General features: G+C 45.7%; 1 protein-coding gene across 1 annotated transcript in view; it reads right to left on the bottom strand.

The window, feature by feature from the left end:
* The window catches only part of LOC145354547 (uncharacterized), a 136,541-nt gene that overhangs the window by 89,930 nt on the left and 23,530 nt on the right, over nucleotides 1–23,081 (bottom strand). The window contains exons 8-13 of the mRNA XM_080205999.1: nucleotides 18,583–18,618; nucleotides 15,997–16,044; nucleotides 15,100–15,243; nucleotides 9,506–9,673; nucleotides 2,014–2,082; nucleotides 907–987 (exon numbers count right to left, since the gene is read on the bottom strand). Coding sequence (XP_080062125.1) covers nucleotides 907–987; nucleotides 2,014–2,082; nucleotides 9,506–9,673; nucleotides 15,100–15,243; nucleotides 15,997–16,044; nucleotides 18,583–18,618 — 546 coding nt within the window. The remainder of the gene's footprint in view (nucleotides 1–906; nucleotides 988–2,013; nucleotides 2,083–9,505; nucleotides 9,674–15,099; nucleotides 15,244–15,996; nucleotides 16,045–18,582; nucleotides 18,619–23,081) is intronic.

Below are 23,081 nucleotides of genomic sequence, written 5' to 3'. Positions count from 1 at the left end.
TCACTGGGATACAGTTCCTGAAGGTGCTGACTCTCACTGGGATACAGTTCCTGAAGGTGCTGACTCTCACTGGGATACAGTTCCTGAAGGTGCTGACTCTCACTGGGATACAGTTCCTGAAGGTGCTGACTCTCACTGGGATACAGTTCCTGAAGGTGCTGACTCTCACTGGGGTACAGTTCCTGAAGTTGGGCAAGGACACAGCAGGTAGAATATACTATGGAAACTGTGAAGTTATTTACTCTGGTATCAGGAAGAAATATGCAGATTATTTGCTAAATGGTTAGAGGTTAGAAAGCATCGATGTTCAAAAGGATCTTATTGAAACCATAAAATACTGAAAGGAATAGACAGTGGTTAATACGGGTAAGATATTTCCCTTGGTTGGGAAGTCTAGAACGAGAGGGCACAGTTTCAAATTAAGATGGAAGCTGCCTAGGATTGAGATGGGAAGAAATTTCTTTACACAGGGGGTTGTGAATGTTTGAAGTTCTCCTAGCCCAGTGGAATCGCTGAGTGTATTTAAAACTGAGATTGATAGATTTTTGATTAACAATGACATAAAGTGATGTGGGGATAGCGTGGGGAAAAGACACCGAAGCGGATAATCAGATATGATCGTATTGACTGGCACAGCAGGCTTGATGGGCTGAATGGCCCGCTCCTGCTCCTATGTTTTTGTAGAGAGCCGGTACAGGGAATGGCACTGAGGCCAACTGTTTTGCTTTGCTGGGACCAGTGATCCCAATACAGACTGGAGATTGACATAGTCACAGCCAAAGTGGCTGGGCTGTTACTGGTTACTCTATACCCAGCTATCTTGTTTAGTTGCTATTCCTTAATCCTGCAGACACGGCACTGTAACATGACGAGAGTTGATGCTGTGATTATTGGAGCGTTACTCACCTGAGTTAGAGTTTGTCTGGGTTAGAGTATTACCGGTGACCAGGCCAGATGTGGCTGTGAGATTATTCTGAACCCCTTGAACTGTCAACAAAACAGAAGATAAAAAATGAGTTAGTGCAGAGTGTGTTTGGAATTAACAGTGAGTGGAGACACACGCTGCCCTTAAACCATCACTCCTGGGTTCTGGGACAGTCCAATTCCTGTGCAAAGCCCATTCCTCTGCTCCAAGTGACATGCACAACCAGCAGTTCATCCTCACACCTGACCTTTGATCTCAGACAGTCTGACCACATGATGACTGGGGATACCAACATGAGGTCACATGACTATTAATGCCAACCTGTGCTGAGTTAGATCAAATGGCCCATTTCCAGGTTGTAACTTATTTCAATGAGGATGCCATTCAGTCCCTCGAACCTGGTCTGCCATCTAACTAAATCGTGGCGGATCTGCATCTTAACTCCATTTCTCCACCTCGGTTCCATATCACCTAACATTCTATCCAACAACATTCCATCAGCTTAGGCTGAAAATTTTCTGCAATCCCTCCCCCCTCTGCCCACCCTCCATGCCCCCCATCCCACACCCCCATGCCCCCCACCCCAGCCCCACATATGCACCCCCCACCCCCCCCCCCACCCCCCCCCCACCCCTGCACCCCCCTGCCCCCGTCTGAAGAATTTGAAAGCTTTTCCTGAATCGGAGAATTGCAGATTTCTGCTCCTGTTTGTGTGAGGAAATGCTTCGTAACATCACACCTCAACACCGAGGCTCGAATGTAAGGTTCTACTCCTTAATTCAGGACTTTCTGTCTATTGAGTCTATCAAATCCTTTAATCATCTCTTTAACACCTCACATTCATCTTTCATACATGATGAAATAAAAATTGATATTGTCCCCTGAACGTAACCCTGTTAGTCCCAACATCATTATGCTGAATCCTTACTGCACACACCCCACTGATGGTGCTGATGTGGGATCCCCAACAGAACACAACACTCCGTATGGACCTAACCAGAACTTTCTCAAACTGTATGAAGTTTACCCGGTGTCAGTGTATTGATCCACTCGATTGGAATATCTAAATCAGTTATCCAGAAACTGACCTGCTGGAGTGGTCAGTCCCACACTCCCGGTCACCGGGCTTGTAGCTTTGTTATTCTGGGTTTCATTTACTGAGAAAAGGAAAGTGAGATGAGAGTCAATGGAGATTGAGTCAGTCCAGTGCCAAAGAGAAGTCACTTAGAAAAACAGCCACTCAAATGCACTCACTCAGCACTCTGTAGAGAAGCTGCAATCACTGAACTCCACACACACAGCCTCTGTTTAATTACAGAGCATTTGTACATTGCAATATTGAGAGAACTCACTCAGCATTGAAGGAGTCCACATGTGAGAGATTTCACGCACAGTGAACCTCAGAAATGTCAGACTCCATCCAGAGCAGCAGATATGATTTTCACCACCAGAAACTGGTCAACTTCTAAAGAATGAACAGGAATATATATTCTAAGAGAATACAAGCTATTAAGTGTCACTTGAGGTATTGTAGAACACACCACCAGATACTCAGGTTCGATTCCTGGCTTGGATCATTGTCTGTGCAGAGCCTGCACAATCTCCCTGTGTCTGCATGGGTTTTCTCCAGGTGCTCCAGTTTCAGTCGAAAGATGTGTATGTTAGGTGGATTGGCCATGCTGAATGCTTGGGGGTTATGATGATGGAACATAGAACATAGAAAAACTATAGCACAAACAGGCCCTTCGGCCCACAAGTTGTGCCGATCATATCCCTACTTACTAGGCTTACCTATAACCCTCAATCCTATTAAGTCCCATGTATTCATCCAGAAGTCTCTTAAAAGACCCTATCGAATTTGCCTCCACCACCACCGACGGCAGCTGATTCCACACACCCACCACTCTCTGAGTGAAAAAGTTACCCCTAACATCTCCTCTGTACCTACTCCCCATCACTTTAAACCTGTGTTCTCTCGTAGCGACCATTTCAGCCCTGGGAAATAACCTCCGAGAATCCACCCTGCCTATACCTCTCAACATCTTATAAACCTCTATCAGGTCACCTCTCATCCTTCGTCTCTCCAAGGAGAAAAGACCGAGCTCCCTCAACCTATCCTCATAAGGCATGTCACCCAATCCAGGTAACATCCTTGTAAATCTCCTCTGGGTAGGAGGAATAGGGCTGGGTGAGCCTGGATAAGATGCTCTTTTGGAGAGTCGGTGCAGGCTCACTGTGCCAAATGGCCTCCTTTGGCAATGTGGAATCGACAGATTCTGGGTGTTACTGGGTATAATACTTCTGTATATACTATATATAAATACACATTATCCATTACTGCGTATAGCACTATATATAACACTACGCTACTGGGTATGACACTATTTGTTATTCAATAGCACACTATGCGATGCTGGATATAACACTACATATATTCTTTAACAGCACACTGTATGTCATTTGATATAACACTAATGTATACACAGCTCCTGAATAATAAAAAATCAGAACGGAGAAAGAGTTTGAGAGGAGGATGGCTAGGAAAGATAAGCATTAAGAGTTTCTACAAGTATTTAAAATGGATATCAGGAATTAAAATGAGTCTATGTCCTCCAGACACAGTCTTGTGAATTAATAGCAGGAAATGGCAGATACAGTGAACAGATATTCTATATCTGCTTTCGCTGGAGAGAATACAAATACTATCCCAGACATAGTAAAACGAATGGCAAAAGGGAGGAAGGAGGAAACTTAAAAACCATTACAATTACCATGGAAAAGGTACTGAGAACATGATCAGAATAAAAGGCAGAATAAAAGGCAGACAACAACCTTATTGAGTTTTTTGAGAAAGTGACCAAAGAGGTGGATGGGGGTAAGGCAGTGGACGTGGTGTATATGGATTTTAGTAAGGCGTTTGATAAGGTTCACCATGGTAGGCTTCTGCACAAAATGCAGATGTATGGGATTGGGGGTGATCTAGGGAACTGGATTAGGAATTGGCTAGCGGATAGGAGACAGAGGGTAGTGGTTGACGGTAAATATTCATCATGGAGTTCGGTTACGAGTGGTGTGCCTCAGGGATCTGTGTTGGGGCCACTGCTGTTTGTGATTTTTATTAATGATCTGGATGAGGGTATAGTTGGGTGGATCAGTAAATTTGCTGATGACACCAAAGTCGGAGGTGTGGTAGATAGTGAGGAAGGGTGTCATAGTTTGCAGGGTGACTTGGACAGGTTGCAGAGCTGGGCCGAGAGGTGGCGGATGGAGTTTAATGCAGAGAAATGTGAGGTAATTCACTTTGGTAGGAATAACAGATGTGTTGAGTATAGGGCTAACGGGAAGACTTTGAATAGTGTGGAGGAGCAGAGGGATCTAGGTGTATGTGTACATAGATCCCTGAAAGTTGGGAATCAAGTAGATAAGGTTGTTAAGAAGGCATACAGTGTCTTGGCGTTTATTGGTAGGGGGATTGAATTTAGGAGTCATAGCGTTATGTTGCAACTGTACACAACTCTGGTGCGGCCGCACTTGGAGTATTGTGTGCAGTTCTGGTCCCCACATTACAGGAAGGATGTGGAGGCTTTGGAGAGGGTGCAGAGGATGTTTACCAGGATGTTGCCTGGTATGGAGGGGAGATCCTATGAGGAGAGGCTGAGGGATTTGGGGTTGTTTTCGCTGGAAAGAAGGCGGCTAAGAGGGGATCTTATTGAAACATATAAGATGATTAGAGGTTTAGATAGGGTGGATAGTGATAGCCTTTTTCCTCTGATGGAAAAATCTAGCACGAGGGGGCATGGCTTTAAACTAAGGGGGGGTAGTTATAGGACAGATGTCAGGGGTAGGTTCTTTACCCAGAGGGTGGTGAGGGATTGGAATGCCCTGCCTGCTGCAGTTGTAAATGCGCCTAGTTTGGGGGCGTTTAAGAGGTCTGTGGATAGGTTTATGGACGAAAAGGGATTGGTTTAGGTTAGAGGGTCATTGTTTTTTTTTAACTGGTCGGTGCAACATCGTGGGCCGAAGGGCCTGTTCTGCGCTGTAATGTTCTATGTTCTATGTTCTAAATCCCCAGAAGCTGATACAAACATACTAAACATATAAAATAGGGGCAAGAGTCGACCATTCAGCCCTTCCAGCTGCTCCTCCATTCCACAAGATCATAGCAAATCTGTCTGTGTTTCTATTGCCACATTCCTATCTGGAGTAGATAACCTTTCATTCCCTTGCCTGTCTAACTCCACCTCCACTGCCTTCTGAGACAGTGGGCAGAATTTTACAGCCTGAGGTCAACAGGGATTTCCATTGTCGGATCTTCACCCTGCTGATTCCGTGGTGAGCGAGGTGGTAGACTTCCAGGCAGAGGTTTCAAAGTCACAGATTCCTCTGAGAGAAAATGTTTCTCCTTATCTCTGTCCTAAAAAAGGGGTGACCCCTAATTTTAGGAAAACGCCCCCTAGTTCTGGACTCACCCACTAGAGAAAACTTACAAATGGATATGGCTACGTTGGTGAATGGGCTAAAATTTGTCAGATGGAGTTAGATGTGGATAAGTGTGAGGTTATCCATTGTGGTCAGAAATATAAGAAGGCAACTTCTTGTCTAAATGGAGAGCAACTTCAGAGTGCAGGGGGATCTGGGTATCTTTGTGCAGAGGGGTTGTATCCTATAGAAGATAATAAGGCAAACAAGTGGAATCTTACTGTTTATTGCTAAAGAAATTGAATATAAAAGTAATGAAGTGTTTGCTAGTGTACAAGGCATTAGTGAAACCGCACTCAGAACATTGTGGACAGTTTTGATCCCCTTACTTGTCTAGGGATGCAGTAGCATTGGAGGAGGGTTCAGAGAAGGTTCACTAGATTGATCCCAGAGAGTGGGGGTTTGTTTTATGAAGAGAGATTGAACAGTTTAGGCCAATACTCCCTGGAGTTTAGAAGAATGAGAGCAGATCTAATTGAGGGATATGACATGATAAATGGGATTGACAGGATGGACATGAAGAGGACGTTTACTCTTGTAGGGCAATCTAGAAAAGAGGTTCTAGTTTTAGGATAAAGGGTAGCAGATTTAAAACAGCGGTGGGGAGAAATTATTCCTCTCAAAGAGTGGTGAATCTGTGGAATTTACCGCCCCAGAGTATGGTGGATACCGGGACACGGAGTAAATTTAAGGACGAGGTGGACAGGTTTATAATTAGTAATGGGATGAAGGGTGAAGGTGAACGGCTGCAGTGAGATCAGCCATGATCATGTTGAATGCTGGAGCAGGCTTGAGTGGCTGAATGGCCTCCTCCTGATCCTAGCTCTTATATTCTTATGTCATGGGGATCAGCAGTGGGTTCTCAGCTGTTTACAATTGATATCAATGACTAAGGTGCGCGGTTGTTAAATTTCTCAATGGCCCAAACATTGGTAAGTTGAGACGAGGATATAACAAATCTGCAAAGGGACATAAACAGGATAAGCATAAATCTGGAGTATGCAGGAAAAACAGATGTTAGGAAAACAAATGATTTTAAAGGATTTATATTTGTAAACATTAGAAGTAGGGTATAATTTTAAGTGGGTTTAATTTAAGGCTGGACCAATGTGTTTGCATCTGTGTGTGTGTGTGTGTGTGTGTGTGTGTGTTTTTATCTGTGTGTGTGTGTGTTTGTATCTGTGTGTGTGTGTGTGTGTGTGTGTGTGTGTGTGTGTGGTGGAGAGTGGGGGGACAGTGAGTGGAGGTGTTAGTTTCAATTCCAGCTGTGTTCCTATTGTGCTTGGAGAGGGTTACAGAGAGAAATGTAAATAGAAGTAGCAGTGGTTGCTTAGCAATGGGGTCCCTTTTAAGGTTGGAAGTTTTAGTTTTTAGCTATAATTGCAGACATTTTACTGGGGAGTGAACATCTATTAACTCTGCCAAAAGAAAGACTAGACAGCACAAGGGAACAGCAAAGCAGCAGGCTTCCCAAAGAACCAGATATAATCCAGATAACTTGGGAATTGGGTATAACCTCCGCCATCTTCAGATATTCCTGAAGAGAACAGAGACCCAAGATATTGTTCAGAAAAATTCTGGGGAGAAAGTAAACAAAGTGCTCTGACTTAAAGAGACAGTTTAGTGACCAGATTTAAGTTCGGAAGCAGACTTCAGAGGTAATTCAAATGTTTGATGCCATCTTAATGGAGTCTGGGACTCTATAGTTAAAGCAATTGTGAACGTTTGTACAACAGTCAAGACAAAGGAATATTAAAGGGGAAATGGGAACACTTGAATAGAGGATTCATTGTTAAAGGCGAAATGGAAGGTTTGTTTAAAAGAATCATTTTGAAAACCTAAACTGGATTTTGGAATGCAAACTGCTGATGGAAAGCATTATTGTAAAAGAAGATTTTAAAGCATGTTTTTTGTGAGCGGAGTTCGGAATATTTCCTGTGACAATCATGTTAAGGCATTCTGAGGAGAAATCCAAAAACATTCACCTGACGTTCAAAGTGGAGAGTATATTTGACCACAGACATCTTGTGTGTTTATGGGGATGCTGTACTACTGAGATCATTGTAGCTTTTGATTTGATTTATTATTGTCACGTGTTAGCATATAGCGAAAAGTATTGTTTCTTGTTCTCTATACAGACAAAGCATACCATACATAGAGAAGGAAAGGACAGAGTGCAGAATGTAGTGTTACAGCCAATAGCTAGTGTGTAGAGAAAGATCAATTTAATACGAGGTAGGTCATTTAAAAGTCTGACGGCAGCAGGGAAGAAGCTGTTCTTGAGTCGGTCGGTAAGTGACCTCAGACTCTTGTATCTTTTACCCGTTGGAAGAAGATGGAAGAGAGAATGTCCGGGGTGTGTGGGAACCTTTATTATGCTGGCTGCTTTGCTGAGGCAGCGGGAAATGTAGACAGAGTCAATAACTGGGAGGTTTACATGATGGATTGCGCGACATTCACGACTTTAAGATACAGGCCAGAAGGTGCAAGACAGTATTGTATCATAACCCAATGTTTTCTTGTTCAATAAATGTTTTTATTTCTGCTATTGTTAAAATTAGTTAGCGATCCTATGACTCTGTTCTTCTGTGTTTTATAAGCACAATAAAAGTTACGGTCACTTGAGCCAGAGTTCCATTCTGGAATCTGTTCGTTCAGTTATAACAACAACTGGCATCATAATATAGCAAAGCAGTACATTTAAATGGCAAGGGATTGCAGAACTCAGTGGTACCCGAGGGGGGTGGGGAATCTGAGACATGAATCACATTAGTCTGCAGGTACAGCAGGTGATTAGGATGGCAAATGAGATGTCAGTATTTACTACGGTGGGAATTCAGTATAAAAGTAGGGGTGGCACACTGGTTAGTGCTGCTGCCTCACAGCACCAGAACTCAGGTTCAAGTCTGGCCTTGGGTAACTGTCTGTGTGGAGTCTGTACATTCTCCCCGTGTCTGTATGGGTTTCCTCCAGGTGCTTCGGTTTCCTCCCACAGTCTGAAAGACGTGCTGGTTAGGTGCATTGACCCGAACAAGTGCTGGTATGTGGCGACTAGGAGAGTTTCACAGTAACTTCATTGTGGTGTTAATGTAAGCCTTACCTGTGACTAATAAATAAACTTTAACTTTAATATTTGTTACAGTTGTGCAGCCACATCTGGAGTACAGTTTACTAAAGATCGGATATAATTGCATTGGAAGAAGTTCAGAAAGATTCACTTGATGGGTTCCTGAGATGAGGGGCTTATGAGGGAAGATTGGATATATTGGGTCTGTTCACATTAGAGATTAGGGAAATGAGATCTGATTGAAACTCCATGGGGCTGGATACTGCCAGGATGTTACTCTTATGGGACAGACTAGAACTAGTCACACATTTTGGAAATACAGAACGGGGAGTTTTCCCATCCCACCCACCGCAGGAATCGTAGCCGGTGGGTGGGTGGGGGGCAGGGGAGGGGATGGAGGGAGGGGGGAATGGACCACGCAAAGGTGTGTTGGCATTGGGTGGGACTTTCTGCTTTTGGGGCTAGCACAGCTGGAAAATCCTTCCCAATCTCCTATTGAGGCTGGAGATGAGGTGGGGGGTTTCTCTCTGAGGATCAATGAGCTGCAGAAATCCCTAGAGCAATGGGGGCAGGGTCACTGAATATTTTTAAAGCAGAGTCCGACAGATTCCAGTTCCCAAAAGGGGAGACAGACAGAAAGCAGGAAACTGCAGACCAGTTAACATCTGTCACAGGGAAAGCGTTGGAAGCTATTATTAAAGATGTCTTTGCAGGTCACTTGGAAAAATTCACAGTAATCGGGCAGAGTCAACATGGTTTTGTGAAAGAGAAATCATGTTGTTAGAGTTCTTTGGAAAAGTAACATGTGCAATGGGTAAAGGGGAACTTGTAGACATGCTGTACTTAGATTCCCAGAAGACATTTGATAAGATGCCAACTCAAAAACTCTTGTGGAAAAGATAAGAATTGAACCTGGGTCTCTGGTGCTGTGAGGCAGCAGTGCTAACCACTGTGCCACTGTGTCCCATGTTCCTGACTGAGACCCTGGTGTGTGAGCAGTGCTGATTCTGGTATTGCTGGGGTCTGGTACCTACCCATTAGAGAAGTGGATCCACTCGTGCTGAACATCTGTGTAGTGGCTGAGTTGAGGTTGTTCCGGTATTCTGTCACTCCCAAATTCGCGTTGTCCACAGGAATAGTTGTAGTCCAGATGCAGGCAGGCAGAGTGGCATTCAGGATAGCAGTGTCATATTTCCCAGAGACTAGAAAATGGAAAACAGCAATCAGTTCCAAGCTCGTGAGTTATAAACATGCCGGTCAGAGTGAGGCAGAGGCACTGGGGAAGAGAGAGAGAAAACTACACACTGGGAGTGGGAGTCGGCTGTTTAGTGCTTTGAGCCTTTTCTGCCATTCAGTGAGATCATGGCTGACCTTCCCCTACAGCACCACTTTATGTCAAGAGGTCTAGAATACAAGAGCGGGGATGTACTTCTGAGGCTGTATAAGGCTCTGGTCAGACCCCATTTGGAATACTGTGAACAGTTTTGGGCCGCGTATGTAAGGAACGATGTGCCGGTCTTGGAAAGGGTCCAGAGGAGGTTCACAAGAATGATCCCTGGGATGAAGAGTTTGTTGTATGAGGAACGGCTGAGTTTGTACTCGGAGTTTAGAAGGATGAGGGGGGATCTTATTGAAACTTACAGGATACTGCAAGGTCTAGATAGAGTGGACGTGGAGAGGATGTTTCCAGTAGTATGAAAAATTAGAACTAGAGGGCACAACCTCAGGCTAAAGGGACGATCCTTTAAAACAGAGACAAGGAGGAATTTCTTCAACCACAGGGTGGTGAATCTGTGGAACTCTTTACTGCAGAAGGCTGTGGAGGCCAGGTCATTGAGTGTCTTTAAGACAGAGGTAGATAGGTTCCTGATTAGTAAAGGGATCAGGGGTGATGGGGAAAAGGCAGGAGAATGGGGTTGAGAAAAATATCAGCCATGATTGAATGGCGGAACAGACTCAATGGGCCGAGTGGCCTAGTTCTGCTCCTATATCTTATGGACTTATGGTCTAAGACATCTCTTTGTTTATACACAAATCCTCTAATAATGGTTGAGCTATGAGGAGAGGCTGAATAAACTAGGCTTGTACTCGTTAGAGTTTAGAAGAATGAGGGGAGATCTCATTGAGACATATAAGATGATGAATGGGATGGATAGGATAGAGGTGGAGAGACTCTTCCCGCTCAGAAAGGACAGTAGGACTAGGGGGCATAGCCTCAAGATAAAGGGGGGGCAGTTTATAACGGAGTTGAGGAAGAATTTCTTCACTCAAAGGGTGGTGAATCTCTGGAATTCTCTGCCCGTTGAAGTGGTGGAGGCTACCTCGCTAAATATTTTTAAGACGCGGGTTGATGGGTTTTTGATAAGCGAGGGGATTAAGGGTTATGGGGAGAGGGCGGGAAAGTGGAACTGAGCCACGACAGATCAGCCATGATCTTATTGAATGGCGGGGCAGGCTCGAAGGGCTAGATGGCCTACTCCTGATCCTATTTCTTATGTTCTTACGTTCTTATGTTCCCAATTGCTTGCTGCACCTACATGTTCGCTTTCATTGACTTATGAACAAGGACACCCAGGTCCCTTCGGACATCACCATTTAGAAACATAGAATCATAAAAAATAGGAGCAGGAGAACCCGTTTGGCCCTTCGAGCCTGCTTCACCATTCATTCTGCTCATGACTGATCATCCAACTCAATAACCTGTTCCTGCTTCCTCCTCACATTCTTTGATCTCCTTTGCCCAAGAGCTTTCTCTAACACCTTCTTGAAAATTTTCAATATTTTGGCCTCAGATACATTCTGTGGGAGTGAACTCCACACATTCACCACCCTCTGGGTGAAGAATTTTTTCCTCATTTCATCCTAAACAGTCCACTCCATATCCTCAGACTGTGACCCCTGGCTCTGGACTCTGAAATTTAAGTAATAAGAATATTTCATAGTTTAATATTGAAGAAATACTCTGTATTTCTGTCTTTCCCACATTTCTCCACATTGTATTTCATCTGCCAAATTTTTCCCTCATCGCTCGGCCTCTCCAAGTCTCCTTGAAACCCACTGCATCCTCGTCACAACTCCCACTTCTACCTAGCCTTGTGTCACAGAGGGAGAGAAGCAAAGAGAAAGTGAGGGAGTCAAACAAAGGGAGTGAGTGTGATGGGGAAACTGAGAGGACAAGAAACAGGGAACAGGGAGAGGAGGAGAGAGATGGACAGAAAGAGAAAGGAAGGAAGAAGATTGGAGAAGATGAGAAGTTCAGTATTTTATCCAAAGATTTTTCGATAGGGGTTTGAAAAGGTGCCTCACAAAAGGTTGCTGCAGAAGACTAAGGTACACGGAGTTGGGGGTAAAGTGTTAGAGTGGATTGAGGATTGGTTATCTAACAGGAAGCAGAGAGTTGGAATAAATGGGTGCTTTTCTGGTTGGCAGTTGGTGGCTAGTGGTGTGCCGCAGGAATCGGTGCTGGGGCCTCAACTGTTTATCGTATACATAGACGATCTGGAGGAGGGGACCGAGTGTAGGGTAACAAAGTTTGCTGATGATACAAAGGTGAATGGAAAAGCAAATTGTGTGGAGGATGCAGAAAGTCTGCAGAGAGATTTGGATAGGCTGAGTGAGTGGGCGAGGATCTGGCAGAAGGAGTAAAACGTTGGCAAGGGTGAGGTTATCCACTTTGGAAGGAATAATAATAAAATGGACTATTATTTAAATGGAGAAAAATTACAACATGCTACGGTGCAGAGGAACCTGGGGGTCCTTGTGCATGAATCACAAAAACTCAGTCTGCAGGTGCAGCAGGTGATCAAGAAGGCAAATGGGATGTTGGCCTTTATCACGAGGAGGGGATGAAATATAAAAGCAGGGAGGTCTTGCTGCAATTGTTCAAGGTACTGGTGAGGCCGCAACTGGAGTACTGTGTGCAGTTTTGGTCCCCTTATTTGCAAAAGGATATATTGGCCTTGGAGGGAGTACAGAGAAGGTTCACCAGGCTGATACCGGAGATGAGGGGGTTAGCTTATGAGGAGAGATTGAGTAGATTGGGCTTGTACTCAGTGGAGTTTAGAAGGCTGAGGGGTGATCTTATAGAGACATATAAGATAATGAAGGGGCTAGATAGAGTAGAGGCAGAGAGATTCTTTCCACTTAGAAAGGAAACAAGAACTAGAGGACACAGCCTCAAAATGAGGGTGAGTCAGTTTAGAACTAGAGTTGAGGAGGAACTTTTTCTCCCAGAGGGTAGTGAATCTCTGGAATTCTCTACCCATTGAAGAGGTGGAGGCTACCTTGTTGTAAATGTTTAAGTCATAGGTAGATAGATTTCTGATCAATAAGGGAATTAAGGGTTATGGGGAGAAAGCGGAAAAGTGGAACTGAACCACTTTCAGATCAGCCATGATCTTATTGAATGGCGGGGCAGGCTCGAAGGGCTAGATGGCCTACTCCTGCTCCTATTTCTTACGTTCTTACATTATTTTCGTTCAAATCTTGGGATCACTTTGCTCATTGAATTGGGATTAAGAGTTGGGAATCTGCAATTAGTCTCGGAGCGGATGAGGGGGGAATGTTAGAACCATAGAACCATAGATCATTACAGCTCAGAAACAGGCCTTTTGGCCCTTCTTGTCTGTGCCGAACCATTTTTTGCCCGGTCCCACTGACCTGCACTTGGACCGTATCCCTCCACACCCTCTCATCCATGAACCCGTCCAAGTTTTTCTTAAAATGTTAAAAGTGACCCCACATTTACCACTTTATCCGGCAGCTCATTCCACACTCCCACCACTCTCTGCGTGAAGAATCCCCCCCTAATATTCCCTTTAAACTTTTCTCCTTTCACCCTTAACCCATGCCCTCTGGTTTTTTTCTCCCCTAGCCTCAGTGGAAAAAGCCTGCTTGCATTCACTCTATCTATACCCACCAAAATCTTATACACCTCTATCAAATCTCCCCTCATTCTTCTACACTCCAGGGAATAAAGTTCTAACCTATTCAATCTCTCTCTGTAACTCAGCTTCTCAAGTCCCGGCAACATCCTTGTGAACCTTCTCTGCACTCTTTCAACCTTATTTACATCCTTCCTGTAACTAGGTGACCAAAACTGTACACAATATTCTAAATTCGGCCTCACCAATGCCTTATATAACCTTACCATAACACTCCAACTTTTATACTCGATATTCCTATTTATAAAGGCCAATGTACCAAAAGCACTCTTTACCACCCTATCCACCTATGATGCCACTTTTAGGGAATTCTGTACCTGTATTCCCAGATCCCTCTGTTCAACTGCACCCTTCAGAGTCCTACCATTTACCCTGTACGTTCTACTTTGGTTTGTCCTTCCAAAGTGCAATACCTCACACTTGTCTGCGTTAAATTCCATTTGCCATTTTTCAGCCCATTTTTCTAGTTGGTCCAAATCCCTCTGCAAGCTTTGAAAACCTTCCTCACTGTCCACTACACCTCCAATCTTTGTATCATCAGCAAATTTGCTGATCCAATTTACCACATTATCATTTGGATCATTGATATAGACGACAAACAACAATGGACCCAGCACTGATCCCTGTGGCACACCACTCGTCACAGGCCTCCACTCAGAGAAGCAATCCTCCACAACCACTCTCTGGCTTCTTCCATTGAGCCAGTGTCTAATCCAATTTACTACCTCCCCATGTATACCTAGCAACTGAACCTTCCTAACTAACCTCCCATGAGGGACCTTTGTTAAAGGCCTTGCTGAAATCCAGGTAGACAACATCCACCGCCTTTCCTTCATCCACTTTCCTGGTGACCTCCTTGAAAAACTCTAATAGATTGGTCAAAAATGACCTACCACACACAAAGCCATGTTAACTCTCCCTAATAAGTCCCTGTCTATCCAAATATTTGTAGATCCTATCCCTTATCACACCTTCCAATAACTTGCCCACCACCGACGTCAAACTTACTGGCCTATAATTTCCCGGATTTCTTTTGGAACCTTTTTTAAACAACGGAACAACATGAGCCACCCTCCAATCATCTGGCACCTCCCCTGTGAATACTGACATTTTAAATATGTCTGCCAGGGCCCTGCAAGTTCACTACTAGCCTCCCTCAAGGTCTGTGGGAATATCCTGTCCGGTCCTGGAGATTTATCCACTCTAATTTGCCTCAAGACAGCCAGCACCTCCTCCTCTTTAATCTGTAAAGGTTCCATGACCTCCCTACCTGTTTGCCCTATTTCTGTGGACTCCATGCCCTTCTCCTCAGTAAATACGGATACAAAAAACCCATTTAGTATCTCCCCCATCTCTTTTGGTTCCATACACAGTCTATCACTCTGGTCTTCAAGAGGACCAATTTTATCCCTCACTGTCCTTTTGTTCATAACATACCTATAGAAGCTCTTTGGATTTTCCTTCACTCTGTCTGCCAAAGTAACCTCATGTCTTCATTTAGCCCTAGGGAATAATTTTCAGGATTCCTGAGCCTGAACACTAGCCGATGACTCTGTGTAAAAGCAGGTTAATAAAAACATAAAGAAGCCAAACCACTCAGCTTCATTACTAATGGGGTAGAATCGAAAATCCTGGAAGCTTCAGTAATCCAGGAAGTATTAAGTTCAGTGGAGATGCTCCCTTACCTGACTGTGTGCTGGCGCTCACCATCTTTGTCTCCACAACAGCTTTCTTGGGGTATGGGAGGGTGCTTGTGGTCATCCGCGGAGGGCTGATACTGGCTGAGCGACTCCCTTTTAGCAATCGCTTCACATCATCCAGCTCCGTCCCTGAACACAGAAATTAAATAAGATAGATCAGAGGCTGGAGAGAACCCCTCCAGGTATAACAGCCCCATTCAATAACATAGGGGCACCTCCCCGGGTACAACAGCCCCCTGATCATTAACATGGGGAATAACACCACCCCCCCAAACCCCCTCCGGTATAACAGCCTGGATCATTATGATGGTGGAACGCCCTGGGTATAACATGGGATGGTGTTCTCTCCATAGAATCATAGAAAAACTACAGCACAAACAGGCCCTTCAGCCCACAAGTTGCACCGATCTTATCTCTATGTTATGTCTAGGGGGGTGGAATGGGAAAATCCTCAATGCCTCATAACACTGCAGCACAATATCCCTACCCCAATACTCAATCCTCTTGTGGGGAAGGCCAACATACCATTTGCCTTCTTTACTGCCTGCTGTACCTGCACGCTTACCTTCAGCGACTGATGAATGATGACATCAAAGTCTTGCTGAGTATATCCATCTCTCTCAATTTACACCAATTCAAACAATAATTTGTCTTCCTATTATTGCTACCAAAGTGGATAACCTCACATTTATCCACATTATACTGAATCTGCCATGTAAACACCCACACACTCAGCCTGTCCAAATCACACTGAAGCATCTCTGTATCCTCCTCACAGCTCACCCTCCCACCCAACTTTGTATCATCTGTTTCGGTCCCACCTTCCCCCGGAGCTCCCCCAAGTTATACTGACAGCTGCAAGGCCTGAAGTGGCGTACTTACATCGTCCGGATGGTGAAGCACTCTGGAGACGTGCTCGGATTGCACTCTCTGAAACACAAGAGGTTCCTGTTACACAATTGTACAAGAGAGGAAGAGAGGGCATGCAGATTTTTAATCTCATCCTCCTCATCCTAGCTGAGTGAGAAGCTGCCGTGGGCAATCTCAATCCTCAGAATTATTCACATTCACAATAAACAGCAGCAATGTACATTTATACAGCGCCCCAAACATCCAAAACACCACAGCGTGCTTCACTGGGCGAGTCACTGATCAGATAATCCAATCTTTGATCAAAGGGGGAGGGGATTCTCAAGGCCAAAGGAAGTTGTGGGAGAGAGGGCGGAGGAGGTGGGGGGGCGGGGGGCGAATTTTGTGAGAAAGATTCATGGAGAGGAATTCGGGAGTGTGCGTTGAGGATGCAGCAGGAAGTTCAGGACCTTAAGAGACTGATATGTGGTCACCTTGACAATAGCAAGGTGCCAAAATCAGCAAACAGCCAACTGGATGAATTCTGACTGGGACTCAGGCACTAGTTTCTCATCCATGTCTGGACAGGGTGGGGTTTTGTTGAAACCATTTACCATGGTGGGATTCAAACCAGAGACCCCTGAACATTGCCCTAAGTTAGTCATTTATAGACTCAGCGACCTATGGAACTGGGCCAATTGGAAACCATGATGTGACAGGATTGGCCAATACAAGGATCAAATCCTGCTGCCATGGTCTAACCACAGAAGCTAACCGGCCAATGGCGAGGCAATAGGGTTGAGGGTTAATTGCATTTTGGAGTTGAGTTATATTCAGATGGAGAGCGTTAACTAGGATTAACTGTACTCAGATATCATTCCCAACAGCCTGAAACAGCAGCAGTCGAGTTGAAGGGGCAGAATTTGTGTCTCTGTGGATAAAAGTGTAAAAACACGAAACTCCATCTCAACCCTCAGTGCCTGCCTATCTGCACTCTAACACCCAACCCAGCTCTGAAACAGCACCAGCGGATCAGGAATCACCAACACGCAATCGGACACAGCTTCAGATCAATATGTCGTCTTAAAGACAATGGCCCAAATTCTCTGACCGTTCACGCCCCACCGCTACTGACAAAGAGGCAAAGACGTGGTCCCTCAGTCAGTTTATCACATCCTCAGTACTGACCCTCTGACAGTGCGGCACTCCCTCAGCACTGACCCTCTGACAGTGCGGCACTCCCTCAGCACTGACCCTCTGACAGTGCGGCACTCCCTCAGTACTGACCCTCTGACAGTGCGGCACTCCCTCAGCACTGACCCTCTGACAGTGCGGCACTCCCTCAGCACTGACCCTCTGACAGTGCGGCACTCCCTCAGCACTGACCCTCTGACAGTGCGGCACTCCCTCAGCACTGACCCTCTGACAGTGCGGCGCTCCCTCAGCACTGACCCTCTGACAGTGCGGCACTCCCTCAGCACTGACCCTCTGACAGTGCGGCACTCCCTCAGCACTGACCCTCTGACAGTGCGGCACTCCCTCAGCACTGACCCTCTGACAGTGCGGCGCTCCCTCAGCACTGACCCTCTGACAGTGCGGCACTCCCTCAGCACTGACCCTCTGACAGTGCGGCACTCCCTCAGCACTGACCCTCTGACAGTGCGGCACTCCCTCAGTACTGACCCTCTGACAGTGTGGCACTCCCTCAGCACTGACCCTCTGACAGTGCGGCACTCCCTCAGTACTGACCCTCTGACAGTGTGGCACTCCCTCAGCACTGACCCTCTGACAGTGCGGCACTCCCTCAGTACTGACCCTCTGACAGTGTGGCACTCCCTCAGCACTGACCCTCTGACAGTGCGGCAGTCCCTCAGTACTGACCCTCTGACAGTGCGGCACTCCCTCAGTACTGACCCTCTGACAGTGCGGCACTCCCTCAGTACTGACCCTCTGACAGTGCGGCACTCCCTCAGCACTGACCCTCTGACAGTGCGGCAGTCCCTCAGTACTGACCCTCTGACAGTGCGGCACTCCCTCAGCACTGACCCTCTGACAGTGTGGCACTCCCTCAGCACTGACCCTCTGACAGTGCGGCACTCCCTCAGTACTGACCCTCTGACAGTGTGGCACTCCCTCAGCACTGACCCTCTGACAGTGCGGCAGTCCCTCAGTACTGACCCTCTGACAGTGCGGCACTCCCTCAGCACTGACCCTCTGACAGTGCGGCACTCCCTCAGCACTGACCCTCTGACAGTGCGGCACTCCCTCAGTACTGACCCTCTGACAGTGCGGCACTCCCTCAGCACTGCTGTGTGTGTTGAAGCTCATGTCTCTGGAAGCAGATTTAAACCCATGACCTCTCGATGTGGGGTCATAGTGTGACCTACTGACCCAATGAGAGTTGCGGGGAGAAGGCAGGCTGCAGTTAGGGCTCGCATCTCAGGCTAGTGAGCACCAAGTGTCAGGGACAGCTGTTGCTGTGCACATCCCAATCCCTTCCTAATCCCTGTGCTCTGCCTGAGCTCAGGATGGGATGTGGCAGCTCCAGATTGCACCATGAGTTTGCTGGGCCTCGGGACAGACTCTGAACCAGTCACTGAGAAGCAGGTATAATCTTACCTCGACTCTGACTCCGTCCTCTGGTGTTTGAGGTACCTGAGAAGCAACAAGACAGAGTTAGTGCAGAGTGTTGTACACCTGGGAATGTGCTGGAGAGAAATGATGTCCCACAGTGTTCAAGCATCAAATCACCTGGGCTGGAGCTGCAGTTTCATTGCTTGGTGCAGTTTCTATTCTGCTGACTGGGTGGGGGGAAGACATTGAGGAAGAAATTTTCAGGAAAATTATAGATGGTGAAAGAATTATCCAGTTAGTTATAACATGGACTTTAATCATCTTTAGACAGACTGGGATAGTGCTACATGGAACAGAGCATCAAATAATCCCTACACTGCAGAAGGAAGCCATTCGGCCCATCGAGCCTGAACCAACAACAATCCCACCCAGGCCCTATCCCCGTTATCCCAGTTATTTATCCTAGCCAATCCCCCTGACACTAAGGGGCAATTTTAGCATGGCTAATTCACCCAAGCTACACATCTTTGGAGTGTGGGAGGAAACCGGAGCTCCTGGAGAGTCAAGTGGGTCAAGCGTGAGAAGATTTAAAGGACAGCGATTAATGTATCATCAATCTGAGGGTGTGTCTGGAAATAGACAAAGAGGAATCCAGGATAATGAAGCGGAGGGAAGCCAGCTCCAAGGGGGTAAAAGACCAAATAATCGGGAATCCAGGCTTTGCTGGCAGAACTGTGACTGAATAATGGGCTACCTTTAAAGAGGAGATAGTTCAAACTCAGCTAAGGTACATTCCCACAAAGGGGAAAGGGAGGGTAAACTAATCAGAAGATAGGAGATAAAGATTACGGTCAACAGAGAAATTGTATTTCAGATGTCAGGTGGATAATATAAAGTTTGAAGTTTATTTGTTAGTGTCACAAATAGCCTTGTATTCATAGAATCTCTACAGTATAGAAGAAGGCCATTTGGCCCATTGAGTCTGTGCTGACCACAATCCCACCTAGGCCCTCTTCCCATAACCCTACACATTTACCCTGTTTGTCCCCGACACAAAGAGGCAATTTAGCACAGTAATCCACCTAACCGTCTTTAGACCGTGGGAGAAAACCGGAGCACCGGGAGGAAACCCACGCAGACACAGGGAGCAAATACAAACTCCACACAGGTGGTGACCCGAGCCGGGAATTGAACCCAGATCCCTGGTGCTGTGAGGCAGCAGCGCCAACCACTGTGCCACCATGCCGCCCCCATTAACACTGCAATGAAGTTATTGTGAAAATCCCCTTGCCACCACACTCCAGCACCTGTTCAGGTACACTGAGGGAGAATTTAGCACGGCCGATGCAGCAAATATGGATTAATTATGAAAAGCTAGCAGGGATTTATTAAGTGCAAATTTCTTGAGGTTTTGATGAGGTAACAGTCAGTGAATGAAGGGAATGCTGTTGATGTGATGGACGTGGATTTCCAAAAGACTTTTGATAAAGTTAATATAGCAAATGGCATCCTGGGCTTTATAAATAGAAACACAGAATCATAGAGGAACAAAGACTATAAAGACAAGTCAGTGATGTTATACATGAATAAAACACAGTTTGGCTTCAGCTGGAGTCCAGTTCTGGGCACCAGATTTCAGGAAGGATGTGAGGGCATTAGAGAGAGTGCGGAAAAGATTCACAAGCATGGTTCCTGCGATGAGCGACTCCAGTAACATAGAGAAATCGGAGAACTTCGGACTGATCATGCTGGAGAAGAGAAAGCTGAGAGGAGATTTCACAGAATGATTCAAAACGATGAGGGTTCTGGGCAGAATAAATAAATAGAACTATTGAGAATCAGAGGTTACAGAGCTCAACACAGTGAGTGGTTAGGGTCTGGAATGTACTGTCTGAGAGTGTGGTGGAGACAGATTCACGCAGTGAGTGGTTAGGATCTGGAATGTACTGTCTGAGAGTGTGGTGGAGACAGAGTCACACAGTGAGTGGTTAGGGTCTGGAATGTACTGTCTGAGAGTGCGGTGGAGACAGATTCACGCAGTGAGTGGTTAGGATCTGGAATGTACTGTCTGAGAGTGTGGTGGAGACAGATTCACACAGTGAGTGGTTAGGATCTGGAATGTACTGTCTGAGAGTGTGGTGGTGACAGATTCATGCAGTGAGTGGTTAGGGTCTGGAATGTACTGTCTGAGAGTGTGGTGGTGACAGATTCACACAGTGAGTGGTTAGGGTCTGGAATGTACTGTCTGAGAGTGCGGTGGAGACAGATTCACACAGTGAGTGGTTAGGATCTGGAATGTACTGTCTGACAATGTGCTGGAGACAGATTCACACAGCGAGTGGTTAGAGATGCAAGAACCGATTAGGGACAGTCAGCATGGCTTTGTGAGTGGAAAATCATGTCTCACAAATTTGATTGAGTTTTTTGAAGGGGTAACCGAGAAGACAGATGAGGGCAGTGCAGCTGATGTTGTCTACATGGCTTTTGACAAGGTATCGCACGTAGGTTGTTGCATAAGGTTAAATCTCATGGGATCCAGGGTGAGGTATCTAAATGGATACAAAATTGGCTTCTTGACAGAAGCCAGAGGGTGATCGTAGAGGGTTATCCCAGGGGACTTATCTATTTTCACACTTTCCAGAATTGCTAATACCTCCTCCTTATGAACCTCAATCCCGTCTAGTCGAATAGCCTGGATCTCAGTATTCTCCTGTCTTTTTCCTGTGTGAATACTGATGAAAAATATTCATTTAGTGCCTCTCTTTTCTCTATGGACTCCACGCACAACTTCCCACTACTGTCCTTGACTGGCCCTAATCTTACCCTAGTCATTCTTTTATTCCTGACATACCTATAGAAAGCTTTAGGGTTTTCTTTGATCCTACCTGCCAAAGACTCCTCATGTCCCCTCCTGGCTCTTAGCTCTCTCTTTAGGTCCTTCCTGGCTAACTTGTAACTCTCAAGTGCTCTAACTGGGTCTTCACATCTCATCTTGACAGAAGTCTCCTTCTTCCTCTTCACAAGTGATTCAACTTCTTTCGTAAACCACGGTTCCCTCACTTGACCACTTCCTCCCTGCCTCACAGGTACATATTTATCAAGGACACACAGTAACTATTCCTTGAACAAGCTCCACATTTCAATTGGGCCCATCCCCTGTAGTTTCCTTCCACATCCTATGCATCCCTAATCTTGCCTAATTGCATCATAATTTCCTTTCCCCCAGTTATAACTCTTGCCCTGCGGTATATACCTATCCCTTTCCATTGCTAAAGATAGTAATGAAGTTCAGCTGAGACATGAAGGCTCAGTTAGGGCGCTTGAGAGTTACAAGTTAGCCAGGAAGGACCTAAAGATAGTAATGAACATAGTAATGAAGTTACTGTGAAAATCCCTTAGTCGCCACACTCCAGCACCTGTTTGGGTACACTGAGGGAGAATTTAGCATGTCCAATGCACCTAATGAGGGAAGGGACCATACTGGACCTGGTACTGGGCAGTGAGCCTGGCCAGATGGTCGATGTTTCAGTAGGGGAACAGTTCGGGAACAGTGACCACAATTCAGTAAGTTTTAAGGTACTGACGGATAAAGACAAGTGTAGTCCTCAAGTGAAGGTGCTAAATTGGGGGAAGGCTAATTACAACAATATTAGGCAGGAACTGAAGAATGTAGATTGGGGGCAGATGTTTGCGGGCAAATCAACATCTGGCATGTGGGAGGCTTTCAAGTGTAAATTGATAGGGATTTAGGACCAGCACATTCCTATAAGATGAAGAATAAGTATGGCAAGTTTTGGGAACCTTGGATAACAAGATACTGTGATCCTAGTCAAAGAGAAAAAGGAAGCATTTGTCAAAGCTAGGAGGCTGGGAACACAGGAAGCAAGTGTGGAATACAAGGAAAGTAGAAAGAAACTTTAGCAAGGAGTAAGGAGAGCTAAAAGGGGTCATGAGAAAGCATTGGCCGGTAGGAATAAGGAAAATCCCAAGGCTTTTTTTACGTATATAAAGAGCAAGAGGGTAGCTAGGGAGAGGTTTGGCCCACTCAAGGACAAGGGAGGGAATCTATGCATGGAACCAGAGGAAATGGGCGAGGTATTAAATGAGTATTTGCATCAGTATTCACCAAAGAGAAGGACTTGGTGGATGATGAGTCTGGGAAAGGATGTATAGATAGTTTGAGTCATTGTTGAGATCAAACAGGAGGAAGTATTGGTGTTCTTGAGGAACATTAAGGTAGACAAGTCCCCAGGGTCAGATGGGATATACCCCAGAACACTGAAAGAGGCAAGGGAGCAAATTTCTGGGGCCATCAAAGAAACCTTTGTATCCTCACTGGCTACAGGGGATGTCATGATGTGGAAATGCTGGCGTTGGACTGGAGTAAACACAGTAAGAAGTCTCACAACACCAGGTTAAAGTCCAACAAGTTTATTTGATAGTAAACCCACAAGCGTTCGGAGTTTGCCTCCTCGTCAGGTGAGTGGAGAGTTCTGGTCTCAAACAGAGCATATAAAGGCATACACAGTTTACAGAATACTGAA

The sequence above is a fragment of the Carcharhinus amblyrhynchos genome, chromosome 17, assembly GCF_965287045.1.
Source record: "Carcharhinus amblyrhynchos chromosome 17, sCarAmb.v2.hapA, whole genome shotgun sequence".
Lineage (NCBI taxonomy): Eukaryota > Metazoa > Chordata > Chondrichthyes > Carcharhiniformes > Carcharhinidae > Carcharhinus > Carcharhinus amblyrhynchos.
Note: the sequence above shows the minus strand (reverse complement) of the source record. Positions and strands in the feature narration are given on the sequence as shown.